This window comes from Cherax quadricarinatus, chromosome 30 (genome assembly GCF_038502225.1).
Source record: "Cherax quadricarinatus isolate ZL_2023a chromosome 30, ASM3850222v1, whole genome shotgun sequence".
Classification (NCBI taxonomy): Eukaryota; Metazoa; Arthropoda; class Malacostraca; order Decapoda; family Parastacidae; genus Cherax; species Cherax quadricarinatus.
Window position 1 is genome coordinate 41,222 of NC_091321.1, and position 15,562 is coordinate 56,783.

Sequence of the window (15,562 nt, forward strand, 5' to 3'; positions counted from 1 at the left end):
CTATGGCTATAGTTTACTTAATAACATAAAGAGCGAGAATACAACATATCCTGATGGAAAATTACACAACTGACCAATGAGACTTATTACCAGGGAAAGGGTAGATGTTATCAGTAACACAGACTTGTACTCACTCTTAATTCACCGACCAGCTGACCCGAGATTCGCAATGCGTGGTCCACTAAACACACAGCTGTCCAGGGCTCCCATTCACCGGACCTGTCACCAACCTCCCTCTCTAGCTGTTTCCTTGAGCTTATATGGTCCTTAAAGCACCCCCCTTCCCCACAAGGCATAGCCCACATGTTACAACCTGACACAAGTTCAAGAAAAAAAGACCTGACTTAAGCCGAGAGGCATGTCTGACAACTATTTGCCAAGGCAAGGTGTGTGACAATTTACTGGAGTTAGGTCTCCCTTAGTGACCTCACAAGCACTACATCACAAAATGGTACTGATTGTACAATGCTGTTGTATAACACTGAATTATGAGAAAGGCATAAAAATACTGTTATTCGTTACCTATATGAATTCAGAGATATACAGTGTCATGTTGATGCCCAGTAAAGCTTAATATATGGAAGATCCTCATCCTACACATGTATACACATTATCATGCACATAACTGTGTGGCTAAATAAATACATCATTGATTATCCAGCAATTGGTCATCTGAAATTCAAAACTGTGCAGCAGTTTTTAATACAGAGACCTGAAAAATAATCCAGAAAAACAATATATTTTTTTACATATCAGTTGTCTCCCACCATGATGGGGCAATGAAATAAAAGAGGAAAGACATTCACCATCATTCATTCAATAGCTGTCTTGTCAGAAGTAATGTAACATCACAGTTAATGTGACCCTTCGAACTGTAACATCCTCACCCATCCTTCAGAGTGCAGGTACTATACTTCCCACCTCCAGAACTGTAACATCCTCACTCATCCTTCAGAGTGCAGGTACTGTACTTCCCACCGCCAGAACTGTAACATCCTCACTCATCCTTCAGAGTGCAGGTACTGTACTTCCCACCTCCAGAACTGTAACATCCTCACTCATCCTTCAGAGTGCAGGTACTGTACTTCCCACCTCCAGAACTGTAACATCCTCACCCATCCTTCAGAGTACAGGTACTGTACTTCCCACTTCCAGAACTCAAAGTCCCACTAACCAGGTTCTCTGAATCCCCTGATTAATCCTATTTTGCTAACACTCTAACAACATCAAAAAAAAAAAAGATGTAACTATCGTGTTTTTGACTCTTGTTCAACCCCAGCCAAGGATGCTGCATAATCGAAGATCTATTCTTCATTTGATCTTGTATACAGACCATCTAGCAGACAATAACCTTTGCTTGTTTGATGTGAGGACAAGGGAACTGTGGCTACAGTACTCCAGAGATGAACATCCTAGCCAGGAAAATTGTTACAGTTATGGAAAATGCTGAATCTGTAGAGATCATTTGAGTATAACCAATCCAGGTGGTGTATAACCAAGCCAGGTGGTGTATAACCAAGCCAGGTGGTGTATAACCAAGCCAGGTGGTGTATAACCAAGCCAGGTGGTGTACAACCAAGCCAGGTGGTGTACAACCAAGCCAGGTGGTGTACAACCAAGCCTGGTGGTGTATAGCCCAGCCAGGTATTTTATAGCCCAGCCAGGTGTTGTATAGCTCAGCCAGGTGTTGCACAACCAAGCCAGATATTGCATAAGCAAACCAGGTATTGCATAACCAAGTCAGGTGTTGCATAACCAAGCCAGGTGTTGTATAACCCCTACAGTATTTACAAATATACATAAACCACAAACAATAAATATATCATTCTCCTTTTTAACTTTGAATATGTGTAGTGGGAGTTCATAGGAGATTTGATGATTGGAGTAAAACACACTTGTTGGATGGTAACACTTATATTAGCAGAGTATGAAGGGGGAGAGCCCAACCTGCTGTGTCTTGCCTGGCGTAGACCTATGCGGGAACTGAGGCCGATGCAGCGCAGCCCACGCACTCATGCGGGATCACGTGATGTCATACAAACTAGTCACTAGGCCTAGCAAAGGGGTCGTGTATGTAAAACATATGGATGGTACTAACTATGATACTAAGATAAGCTATACAACACATACAGGGGATCAACAACTATGCTGACATATGTACAAAAAAAATTCCTGTGATAAAATGTAAAGTGTGGTCAAACACATGTACTAGAGCAGTATACCTGCAATAAATGTAAAGTGTGGTCAAATACATGTACTAGAGCAGTATACCTGCAATAAATGTAAAGTGTGGTCAAATACATGTACTAGAGCAATATTCCTGCAATAAATGGCTATTCTTTTATCACAATACCACACACTACAGGTGCGCCTCAACCTACAATGGTTCAACTCGGGATATTTCAACTTTACGATGGTGTGGCAACAATTACTGTGGAGGTGAAACTTGAGATAATTACCCAATATGAAGGCAACAAGTCCATAACTTGTATTCATTTACTGACTTTTCAATACTGGTATTTAGTTAATTATTATTCAGTGACAGTAGTTATTTATTGACTTATTTATCATATCATTCATATCTGACAAAATATTTTCGATGGTTTTGTGGGAACATAACCCCACTGTAAGTCAATAAGCATCTGTAGTCCAAAATGTAACAAAAAAAGTATTTTACAAATTCACATTATTCCATTCTTATGAGATGATAAAGTTATTAATCTTTAAACACAAAAAAAAAAAAATAATGCCACTACACTTTTTACAATAGTTAATAAAGTGATCTTCTCAATACATAAGAGTTTCACAAGGCAAGCCATTCAGCCTTTAATAATCCAGCCTGACAGACTTACCTTCAGTCATTGGGAAGCTCTAAACTCGTACTGATTATACAGCACCTGAGAAACAACAAATGACGGTTTTTTATATATAAGATGATTCAGTAAAAACACAGCAACAAGGCAAGGTGACCCAAAAAAGAAGACACTTTGACCATCATTCACACCATCACTGTCTTGTCAGAGGCACACAGATACACATCCTTAATAATTAAGTACTATTTGCAACTTTCCGTATTTAGAGCCCTTGGTTTACCTTCCTACTGCCTTAATAAAACACCGATAAAACAAGGATAATGTAATTACAAAACCGTTTATCCTAAAGTACACTAACTTACATTTATTGGTACATAAAACCTCTACGTATTAGAAAACACTATTTGTCAACTAAAATACTAAACAATAATGACAAAAATTTGTAACTGGTCAACAATTTGGAAAGGAAATATTTAGGGAGCATTTGTTTCCTCATGTACTTTTATAGTGGCCCAGGATGTACCTTTGTTAAGTGACTTTATAATGGTCCAAGATATACCTTTGTCAGTATAATGGTACAGGATGTACCTTGTCAAGCAACTTTATAAAGGTACAGGATGTGCATTTGGGAGGTCATTGATGTAAATAAGAAAGAGTAGAGGACCTAGGACAAATATACATGAACCACAAACAATAAATACAACTACAGGTTGAGTATTGGAAGTCACGCCATTTATGAATACATACTAATGTCTTCACTAAGCCTAGGTAGTAGGTTGGTAGACAGCAACCGCCCAGGGAGGTACTACCGTCCTGCCAAGCGAGTGTACAACGAAAACCTGTAATTGTTTTACATGATGGTAGGATTGCTGGTGTCTTTTGTCTGTCTCATGAACATGCAAGATTTCAGGTACGTCTTGCTACTTCTACTTACACTTAGGTCACACTACACATACATGTACAAGTATATATATATACACCCCTCTGGGTATTCTTCTATTTTCTTTCTAGTTCCTGTTCTTGTTTATTTCCTCTTATCTCCATGGGGAAGTGGAACAGAATTCTTCCTCCGCAAGCCATGCGTGTTGTAAGAGGCAACTAAAATGCCGGGAGCAAGGGGCTAGTAACCCTTTCTCCCGTATAAATTACTAAATTTAAAAGAGAAACTTTCATTTTTCTTTTTGGGTCACCCTGCCTTTTGGGATACAGCCAATATGTTGAAAGAAAGAAAGAAGTCTTCACTAAGATAAGATTTTATGTGAGAGAGTGTCCTCCTCCATGGGGAAGTGGAACAGAATTCTTCCTCCGTAAGCCATGCGTGTTGTAAGAGGCGACTAAAATGCCAGGAGCAAGGGGCTAGTAACCTCTTCTGTATATGTTACTAAATGTGAAAGGAGAAACTTCTGTTTTTCCTTTTGGGCCGCCCCGCCTCGTTGGGATACAGCCGGTGTATTGAAAGAAGAGTGTGTCCTCTGACCCCATAATGCTCTAGTTTTAGGTGCATGGTAAGATAAGATAAGATTTTGTTCGGATTTTTAACCCCGGAGGGTTAGCCACCCAGGATAACCCAAGAAAGTCAGTGCGTCATCGAGGTCTACTGTATCAAATGCTTTACGTAGGTCTATGAAGAGCCCCAGAGGATATTCATTTTTTTCAGTTGCTGTATATAGTAATTCGAGCATCTGAATAATTGATCATTTGTGCTTTTATTCAGGTCTAAACCCAAACTGGCAAAGGTTCAGTATATTATGGGATAGGAGGTAGGAGTAGATTTGTTTATGGATTATTTTTTCGAAGATTTCAGAGAGCAAAGGAGAGTTAGATGTTATTCTGTAGTTATTTAGCTCTGTATATATAGTTATACGTATAGTACTTTGAGGTGTCCCGTGCTGTCTTGAGTATGGATGGCAAGGGTCACCCTGATCCTCAAAAGAGTCAATCCTACAGAACTAAGTAACTACAGATCAATATATAATTTGCCTTTCTCTAAAATCTTCAAAAAAATAATACATAAACAAATTTACTCCTGCCTCCTATCCCATAACATACTGAACCCCTGTCACTTTGGGTTTAGGCTGAATAAAAGCACAAGTTAGATATTGGTCTGTTTTACCTCATGTTAATAATAGAGTAAATGAACTTAATTTTGCCTCACATACCGCTTAAAAACCCGCTTACCGATTTTCGTCCGAGACGCGTCCAATGTGCGGCCTGAGCCACGCTCACATGTTCCGCCGGTGGCATTGTTTACCAGCCAGCCTCCGCGGTAACATCCAAGCATACAATCGGAATATTTCGTATTATTACAGTGTTTTCGGTGCTTTTTCTGGAAAATAAGTGACCATGGGCCCCAAGAAAGCTTCTAGTGCCAACCCTACAGCAATAAGGGTGAGAATTACAATAGAGATGAAGAAAAAGATCATTGATAAGTATGAAAGTGGAGTGCATGTCTCCGAGCTGGCCAGGTTGTATAATAAACCCCAATCAACCATCGCTACTATTGGTGGTACAGCTGCTGCTGCTGCTGCACTGTCAGCTGCTGCTGCTGCTGCACTGTCAGCTGCTGCTGCTGCTGTAGCACCGTTGTTGGTGTGGCTTATTGAGAATACCAAGAAACAATTAACCCCAGAGGATTTGCCACCCAGGATAACCCAAAAAAGTCAGTGTCATCGAAGACTGTCTAACTTATTTCCATTGGGGTCCTTAATCTTGTCTCCCAGGATGCAACCCACACAAGTCGACTAACACCCAGGTGAACAGGGAAAAATGCCTGGAACTAGTGCTCATATTGGTGAATTTAAAGCCAGCAAAGGTTGGTTTGAGAGATTTAAGAATCGTAGTGGCATACACAGTGTGATAAGGCCTGTTCTGGAAGAAAATGCCAAACAGGACCTACAGTACTCAGGAGGAAAAGGCACTCCCAGGACACAGTGTCTCATCAGTCATTGCTGCATCTTCAATAAAGGTAAGTGTCATTTATTCTTCATTTAGTAGACTAGTACATGCACAATATATACTGTGCATGTACTACTCTACTATTGTGCATGTATCCTTCTCTTTGTGTGTGGGAAAATGTATATTTCATGTGGTAAAAATTTTTTTTTCATACTTTTGGGTGTCTTGCACGGATTAATTTGATTTCCATTATTTCTTATGGGGAAAATTCATTCACATAGCGATTATTTCGCATAACAATTACCCCTCTTGCACGGATTAAAATCGTTAACCGGGGGTCCACTGTACACTGCAATAGAGAAAAAAGAAGTCCCACTGGTTATCATAAATTGAGGTTATCATAGATTGATTGTATCATAAATTGTACTACCTCATACATTAACCCTTTGGGGGTCGACAGGTCCTCTCAGAGACTTGTTCTCAGGGTCGGCCAAATTTCAAAAAAAAAATAATTATTTTTCTTATGAGAAGATAAAGAATCTTTTCCCGATCATAATGGCACCAAAAGTATGAAATTTGATGGAAAACTTACGGAATTATGCTCTCGCGAAGTTAGCGGTCTCGACGATGTTTAAGCATCAGCGATTTTGCCCACTTTGAGCCCTATTTTCGGCCAATTCCAGTGTACTAGTCGACAAAAATCATAATTATTTCGCTAGAACTCCATTTTTTCCATCAAATGAGTACAAGAACCCACCCATTTACCGATTTCAACTATCCAATACAGTGGTCAGAATTTAGCAATTTTGCCTTTTCACACAAATTTCAAAAGATGCCAATTTCCAAATAGGGTCCAGAATAAACAAGAAAGACATTCCTGGCACTAAAATAACAAGTTCTCTGTTCGTTAGTCACATCCCCAGGCCCCTCTTATATTTCTTTGGCTTTCCACTTTGAATTTTTATTCTTACAAAAAAAAATAAGATTTACTGTTATGCAGACTACTGCATTAGTGTAGAAATGGTATAAATAATATCAGCGCACTTGTGAAAGAATATTAGACTCACCAGTTGATGTGTATTGGATGCTTGGAATGATTTGTTTACTTTTGAAATTTGGTAAAAATCGAATATTTCTGCTACTTTGAGCTCAATTTCAAGGTACTTTTCATTGTAAAACCAGTCAAAATCATCTCAATTTCTGTAATATGTCTTCCATTCTATAAAATGAGACCAAGAAAACTAGAATACAACAATAAATACCATACGAAAATACAGTGCAAAGTCGCTGTTTTAATCCAAAAACACGGTCAAAGTTTTTTTTCTCATTACGCACTGTGTGCTGCAGGATTTTTTTATACTGTGCACACTGACCACATAGACCCATTCTTTCATATGTAGGCCTACCAGCTTTCTCTCACTAGATTTGAGGGCATTAGAATTTAGGCGTACTAGTATATCAAAAACCCTGAGTCGTAAGACGTACTAGTACATCCGAAACCTCCAAAGAGCTAATAATAGAGTAAAATATAGAATATTTGTATTTTACCACTGTAAAAGAACTAATTACGAACTTAAAAATGTAAGATTGTATCATAAATTGTACTACCTCAGATGCTCGAATTACTATATACTGTACAGCAACTGAAAAAATGAATGTCCTCTGGGGCTCTTCACAGACCTATGGAAAGCATTTGATACAGTAGATCACTAAAACTAAAACTATATAACTATCAGGGGCTACTACAAGTGCTATATAATTGTCAGTGACTACTACAAGTACAGTGGATGCTCAGTTAACGGCCGCATTGGCTAATGGCAAAATCAGTTAGCGGCACTTTTTGCATCAAAATATTGGCTAGGCTAACGCCCAAGAACTCGGTTAAGGGCATTCGTCCCAAACGTGTCCACGCGGCCTGAGCCACGGCCACCCGTCCACTCCATGTAGTGTGCCATTGTTTACAAGCCAGTGAGGATGATTCCACGCATACATGTGATATATTTTGTATTATTCCATTGTTGTTAGTGCTTGTAACTGCTAAATATACCACCATGGGCCCAAAGAAAGCTTCTAGTGCCAGCCCTGTGGTAAAGAAGGAAAGAAGCACAAGCGAATTAAAAAAAAAAAAAACTCGTAGCAAAGTATCAAAGTGGAGGAGGAAGAGAGAGGAGAATGTGCCTTCTGCAGTGATTCAGTGATTCTATGATACGTACGATACTAAAGCAGCAGGTATCGATAAAGGCTATAGTGCCAGCCAGTGATAAAGTGTAGAATTAACAGTGTAGCAAATAAGTTAAGCGAGTAAGTGACAGAAAAACGATATGAAAGTAACTCTCCAATGTTGTTGGATGTGTATAGAACCGCTGAACATATGCCGCCCTGCTACGTATCTTCCACCACCCTAAACCTCTGCCAGCATCTCCTCCATCGAACTAATTAAACAAACATCTCCTCCAAGGTAAGTGTAAATATAAGTGTGAGTATAAAAGTAAATTTTTTTTCCTCAACCAACCGGCCGTATCCCACCAAGGCAGGGTGACCCAAAAAGAAAAACAAAAGTTTCTCTTTTTAAATTTAGTAATTTATACAGGAGAAGGGGTTACTAGCCCCTTGCTCCTGGCATTTTAGTCGCCTCTTACAACATGCATGGCTTATGGAGGAAGAATTCTGTTCCACTTCCCCATGGAGATAAAAGTAAATGTAAGTGTAAATATAAAAGGACCCCAATGGAAATGAGTAAGTCACTCTGACTTTTTTGGGTTATCCTAGGTACTTTACACACAAGGTGCTATGTAAGATAATCTACGTACGTAACTGCAGTGGACCCCCGATTAACGATTTTTTTTCATTCCAGAAGTATGTTCAGGTGCCAGTACTGACCGAATTTGTTCCCATAAGGAATATTGAGAAGTAGATTAGTCCATTTCAGACCCCCAAACATACACGTACAAACGCACTTACATAAATACACTTACATAATTGGTCGCATTTGGAGGTAATCGTTATGCGGGGGTCCACTGTATTTGTGTACGCCTGAATAAACTTATTTATAACTTACAATGTAAATATTTCTTTATTTATAAATTAAAATGTAAATATTTCTTATTTATAAATTACGTACATTAAGTGTGATAGTGGTGGTGGGTTCTGCTGCCGCCTCACCTCCACCACCACCATGTACGGCGTCTCTCAGTGGCCATTATAAACCCAACAACAATAATTCCACCACTTACTCCTCACATACATTATGTATATTTTATTCATGTTAGAATATATATCATGTTTCTATGTTATTAATAGTATTTATTATGTCATATTAGATGAATTGTGATAGATAAATAAGCCGTGGAGATAATATTAGCGTCATATTGAAGCATAATAAACTTGCCTTCCTCTGGCCCGGTGGCTGCTCAATCCCCGCTCCGACCGAGTCAAAGTTGGCTGGTAAAGCCTTATATTGTTCAGTTCATACCTTCCTCTTGACCAGGAAGGGTCTAGGGAAGTATCCAGTCTAGGGAAATATCCATGTGTGAAGCTCCCGCTTCACACACGGAGGGCCCGGGTTCGATTCCCGGTGGGTGGAAACATTTCGACACGTTTCTTTACACCTGTTGTCCTGTTCACCTAGCAGCAAATAGGTACCTGGGTGTTAGTCGACTGGTGTGGGTCGCATCCTGGGGGACAAGATTGAGGACCCCAATGGAAATAAGTTAGACAGTCCTCGATGACGCACTGATTTTCTTGGGTTATCCTGGGTGGCTAACCCTCCGGGGTTAAAAATCTGAACGAAATCTTATCTTATCTTATCTTAACCTGTCTGCCATACACCAACAAGAGTCAATAAAGGTAAATTTGATGTTAAACATTCATTTATCCATTTTATTAGTGCTTTATATTTATTTGTCATTGTTTTCTGTATTTATATTTAATCTTTAAAAAAATATTTTTTGTTAATACTTTTGGCTGTCTGAAACAATCAAGAAAACTGTTCTTATGACCAAGAAAATGACATTATGATAAGAAACTAATTTGGTGAGCAGGACAATGACCTTGTATGCAGGACAATGACCTTGTGAGCAGAACACTGGCCATGTTTACCTGGAGAGAGCTCTGGGGTTCAACACCCCTGCGGCCCGGTCTGTGACCAGGCCTCATGGTGGATCATGGCCTGATCAACCAGGCTGATACTGCTGGCCGCACGCAATCCAACATATGAACTACAGCCCGGCTTGTCAGGTACTGACTTTAGGTGCCTGTCCAGTCTGCTTGAAGACAGCGAGGGGTTTATTGGTAATCTCCCTTATGTATGCTGGGAGGCAGTTGAACAGACTTGGGCCCCTGACACTTATTGTGTTGTCTCTTAACGTGCTAGTGACACCCCTGCTTTTCATTGGGGGGATGTTGCATCGTCTACCGAGTCTTTTGCTTTCGTAGGGAGTGATTTTCGTGTGCAAGTTTGGTACTAATCCCTCTAGAATTTTCCGAGTGTATATAATTATGTATCTCTCTCGCCTGTGTTCTAATACAGGTTCAGGAACTTCAAGCGCTCCCAGTAATTGAGGTGTTTTATCTCCGTTATGTGTGCCGTGAAGGTTCTCTGTACATTTTCTAGGTCAGCAATTTCACCTGCCTTGAAAGGTGCTATTAGTGTGCATCAATATTCCAGCCTAGATAGAACTAGTGACCTGAAGAGTGTCATGTGAGCAGAACAATAACCTTGTAAGCAGGGCAATGACCATGCGAGCAAGACAAGGACCTTGTGAGCAGGACAATGACCTTGTGAGCAAAAAATACTGACCTTGTGAGCAAAGACAGAGATGCATCTCTCAGTATGTTCTTCATATTCTACAGCATCCTACTATCCACTGTCTTTACGAACCAAGTGATCGCAACGGCTTGCCTCACAAGAATAAATCTTGTTGGTCGCTGCTCACAGAAAGAAAATAACTAAGTCACCCAGGAGAAATAAACATGGCATGGTTTCTAACCAGTTAGTGATGGAGGTTTGAGCCTTCACCCAGTAATCCAACTGGTGTGGGTCGCATCCTGGGGACAAAATTACTGTATTTCACAACTTATGATTTGTTTTATTTCAATGGTTCAGCATCGGATATAACTGGGAGAGCTACAGCCCACCCCACACCCCAAAATAACAAAAAAAGGCACAATACCGTGACTGGAAAAATACACAAATAACCCGCCCCAGTCACTGACCATCAGTTTATAGGATGCAGGGTGGTTTCTGGAGACATTTTATGGAAAAAAATGCGTCTAATAAGCCGCAAAATGCAGAAACCCAAGTTGCAGGAAATGCTCTGCATAACAAGGGATTTTCTATATACATAGTAGTATGTCACTGATGTCAGTTATGGTCTGTATACCTTGTACAGTTAGTCCTTGACTTACAAACACACTGAGAATCTTGTGTATCATATCATTACAGGAGGCCCTCCATATTCACGAGGGTTGGGGATCAAGAACCTCGCGAATCTTGAAAATTCGCAAATGCTTGGTGCATAAATATGATGTATGGAAATATAATAATACTGTAGTGCTCGCTAATGTTTTGATGCGCAAATATATTGCAGCGAAATACAATAATAGCATTTACTTAGCCTAACAACATTGCTTCCTTAACCTACCGAACCATGAACAATCATAAAACACATGAAAACTTCATAAAATATTGTATATACAGTACAGGAAGGCCCCACTTATACGGCGGGTTAGGTTCCAGGCTACCGCCGTAAAGCGGAAACCGCCGTAAAGTGGAACACCCTTTTATTTTCCTTGTAAATGCATATAAATGCTAGATAACGTATTTACACTGACATATATTAAATTAGCAATAGAACTAAGCATTAAAAAAAACAATGAAAAGTAAAATTACACACAGTACATTTATTACATAACTTTAATTACTTAATATGAATGTGTGAGAGGTGAGTGGCAATGTAGTTATTGAATCAAATCAGGAGATGGCAGACCATCATCCTCTAATTCTTCAACTAATTTGATTCGTTTTGGAGACTTGTGTGAGGCTTTTGAAGGGGTGTATGTTGATGTTGAAGGCTGTTGAAGGCTAGCTGTTGATGTTGAAGGCTGTTGATGTTGAAGGTTGGCATGATATTTTCTTAAAGTAGGAAAGCATTGAACTTTGCCTCATGGATTTTTTTTTCCTTTCCCTTAAAATTTCTTTATAGCATGTAACATCATGGGAAAGGGTTGCATTCACTTTTGAACTTCGTTCAAAATTTGGATCAATCTTCTCAAAAATTGCCATTGTTATTTCTATATGGTTGATAGCTTCTTCCAAATCCTGGGTTTTCATTTCTTTAATGGTAACAGGACTATCATCAGGATGGATCTCCTCTTCATGAAATTTCTTTCTTTGCTCTTCAATCAGAAGAAGGTCTTGGTCTGTCAGAACCTCATCATGAGAGAGAAGCAATTCTTCCACATCCTCAGGCTCCACTTCCAGTTCTAATTCCCTTGCCATATCAACAACGTTTACACACACTTCCCCCACTGGATTCGCAAAACCTTCAAAATCATCCATAAGTTCAGGAATCAGATTCTTCCAAACACCTTTGAGTGTAGTTTCATTAACTTCATTCCATGCATCTCTAATATTTTTAATGCCATCCAAAATTGTGAAACCTTTCCAAAAGGTTTTTAATTTATTTTCTTTAGGCCCAGGCATTTTATCACTGTCTAGGAAATTTACAGCCTTAATGAAAGTTCTTCTTAGGTAATAAGATTTAAAGGCTGCAATTACACCTTGGTCCATCGGCTGCAGTAATGAAGTTGTGTTTGGAGGTATAAAAGCAACATTTATCTCCCTGTACATACCATGTAGAGCTGTAGGGTGGGCAGGGGCATTGTCTAAAACAAGTAAAACATTAAAAGGAATTTTCTTTTCCTTGCAGTAAGCCTCAACTGTAGGCTTAAAATAGTCCGTGAACCAACTTATGAAAAGATTGGCAGTCATCCAAGCTTTCGAATTAGATTTATAATAAACTGGAAGGCTGCCTTTTGCATAGTTCTTTAGGGCCCTAGGATTCTCTGAGTGATAAATCATCATAGGTTTTAACTTGCAGTCACCAGCTGCATTAGCTCCTAGCAAGAGTGTTAGCCTGTCTTTTGCAGCTTTGAAGCCAGGCATTGACTTCTCTTCCTTAGCAATAAATGTCCTAGATGGCATCTTCTTCCAAAATAATGCAGTCTCATCCACATTAAAAATCTGTTGCTTGGTATATCCACCACATTCTATTATCTCGGCTAGTTCAAGTGGATAATTTTCTGCAGCTAAATTGTCAGCGCTTGCAGCTTCACCCTGCACTCTGATGTTGTGAAGTTGACTTCTTTCCTTAAACCTATTAAACCAGCCTCTGCTAGCTGAGAATTTATCTTCAGCAGCTTCCTCCCCTCTCTCAGCCTTCATAGAATTGAAGAGACTTAGGGCTTTGGACTGGATAATGGCTCTGCTTAAAGGCACCTTGTGACTAGTCTGATCATCAATCCACACCATTAAAAGTTTTTCCATGTCAGCAATAAGGTTATCACGTTTTCTTATAACTTTAGTGGTCACTGGTGTAGCACTTTTAACTTCCTGCAACACTTTCTCCTTATTGTTCACAACTGTACTAACTGTTTGACGAGCCAAACCAAGCTTACGTGCTATCTCAGCCATTGACATACCTTGTTCACTAAGTTTAATCATTTCTAACTTGGCACTTAAAGTAAGAGGCTTACGACTCTTCTTTTTATCACAACTAAGCTTAGATGCCATCGTCAACGAGAGCCAATTAGTTAACGAAGAGCAAACGAGAGATAACGAGATACACCGCGCTCAGACAGCGTAAACAAACTGAACAGGTTGTGGACGATCACTCGGTCAGGCGTTTGTGAAACTTTTACCTTACAATATTTTTATTATTATTATTATAATAATTAAATCACGAAACAAATACTCTTACACTGTGTACAAGTTAGTACAGAATTATAGCTATAAAGTGAAGGCATACGAAAGGAATATTTTTCTACAGTTATCCCTAGTAACAGGTGACGGGCTAGAGAAAACGTAATTCTTCCGACACTTCTACAAACCGTTTGGTAAACATCTCGTATATATTTGTATAAAATTTTATACTGTGGGTGCATGTATCATGTTTGTGTGTTACATAATGTGTTTCTTATATAATTTTGAAAAAAATATCATAGATAGATTAAGGGAAATGTCTATATTAATGTAATATGCGACATTAATGCGCCCAAGAGATTATTATTATTACTATTATTATTACTATTATTACTATTATTATTATTATTATTATTATTATTATTATTATTATTATTGCATCAAGAGTAGAGAGACTCTTAGTGATTTTAATGTGTACCTACATGAAAGCAGTGTGTAAGTTTATTTAGGTACAGGTATACATAAGTATAATTATCAGAGTATATATAAATTATGAAATAACTTTTAAAAACATTTGAAATTTTGGAGTTTCCAGACAAAATGGAGAGACTTAGTGCTTACTGAGCTCATGGAGAATGTAAACAAACAGGGTGGGGCACGGTGACCGTATTAGAAAGTCAGGTGGGGGGAGCCGTATAGCGAGTTTTGGTCATAATTTGAAATGTCCGTATTAGCGGAACGCCGTAAAGTGAAACGCCGTAAAGCGGGGCCTTCCTGTACATGTTATGATTGGGCGGCTGGGCATTTGCGAATATTTGAAGCTCGTGAAAGTGGAGGGCTAGCTGTATTGTGTATAATATCATTATTATACACAATACAGAAAGTCCCCAATGTGTTCTAAGTTGAAGACTTCCTCTATAATGAATATTATAGACAATACACGAGATTCTCGAGGTGTTTTTAAGTCAAGGATTTACTGTACATGAACTTGCAGAAATAAAGATTATTATTATTATTATTATTATTATTATTATTATCTGTCATGCTAAACAATTCTTACAACCAAAACACTCGCTCATTCTTTATTTTCAAGCACCAACATGATCAAAAGTTTAGAATTGCACCAACAGTAGAAACATCACTGTTAAAGGCACAGGAAGGTGCTCCTTGACTTACGATGGGATTATGTTCTAACGAACCCATCGTAAGTTGAAAATGTCATAGGAGAATATAAATATGATATGCTAAATAAATAACAAATTAATAACTACTGTCATTCAATCAGTAAATAAACAAATAATTACTGTAACTAACTAAATACAGCCTCTCCTCACTTAGTGACGTACTCCTTTACCGATGCCTCGGACTTACAATGGGCTCTCTGACCAGTATTCATACCTAAATAATGTATATTAGAGCTGATTTCCTCTCTTCTGTTTATTACAATATACAGTACACTGCTGTATTGGTTGACACAAACCCACTACCATTATAATATGCTCCTCACTTAGCGACGAATTTGTTTAATGATGTGGTCTCATGAATGGAACTCCATCGTTAAGTGAGGAGAGGCTGTACCAGTATTAAAAAGTAAATGAATGAATACAAGTTACCTTCATGTTGGGTAATTATCTTAAGTTTCATCTCCAAAGTAATTGCTGCTACACCATCGTAAAGTTGAACTCTCGTAAGTCAAACTGTTGTAAAGTCAAAATATTGTAAATTGAACCCAAAATGCTCTGCATGACTATGGGCTTCCTGCTTGCACACCTAAATGTCACCCATCACTGTACAAGCACTGTATCATGTCACCCATCATTGTACAAGCACTGTATCATGTCACCCATCATTGTACAAGCACTGTATCATGTCACCCATCACTGTACAAGCACTGTATCATGTCACCCATCATTGTACAAGCACTGTATCATGT

At 38.8% G+C, this 15,562-nt stretch overlaps 1 protein-coding gene across 12 annotated transcripts in view; it reads right to left on the reverse strand.

The window, feature by feature from the left end:
* LOC138853412 (tigger transposable element-derived protein 1-like) overlaps window positions 1-15,562 on the reverse strand; it is a 31,907-nt gene continuing 16,345 nt past the window's right edge. For 7 of the 12 annotated variants that reach the window (XM_070089819.1, XM_070089818.1, XM_070089816.1 and 4 more), the window contains one exon: window positions 7,585-15,326. In XM_070089819.1, the coding sequence (XP_069945920.1) occupies window positions 11,791-13,500 (1,710 nt within the window). In that variant the 5' untranslated portion in view covers window positions 13,501-15,326 and the 3' untranslated portion in view covers window positions 7,585-11,790. Of the gene's footprint in view, window positions 2,055-2,852; window positions 2,898-7,584; window positions 15,327-15,562 lie in introns of those variants that run through there. The other 5 variants (XR_011392594.1, XR_011392595.1, XR_011392591.1 and 2 more) reach the window with 4 other exon arrangements.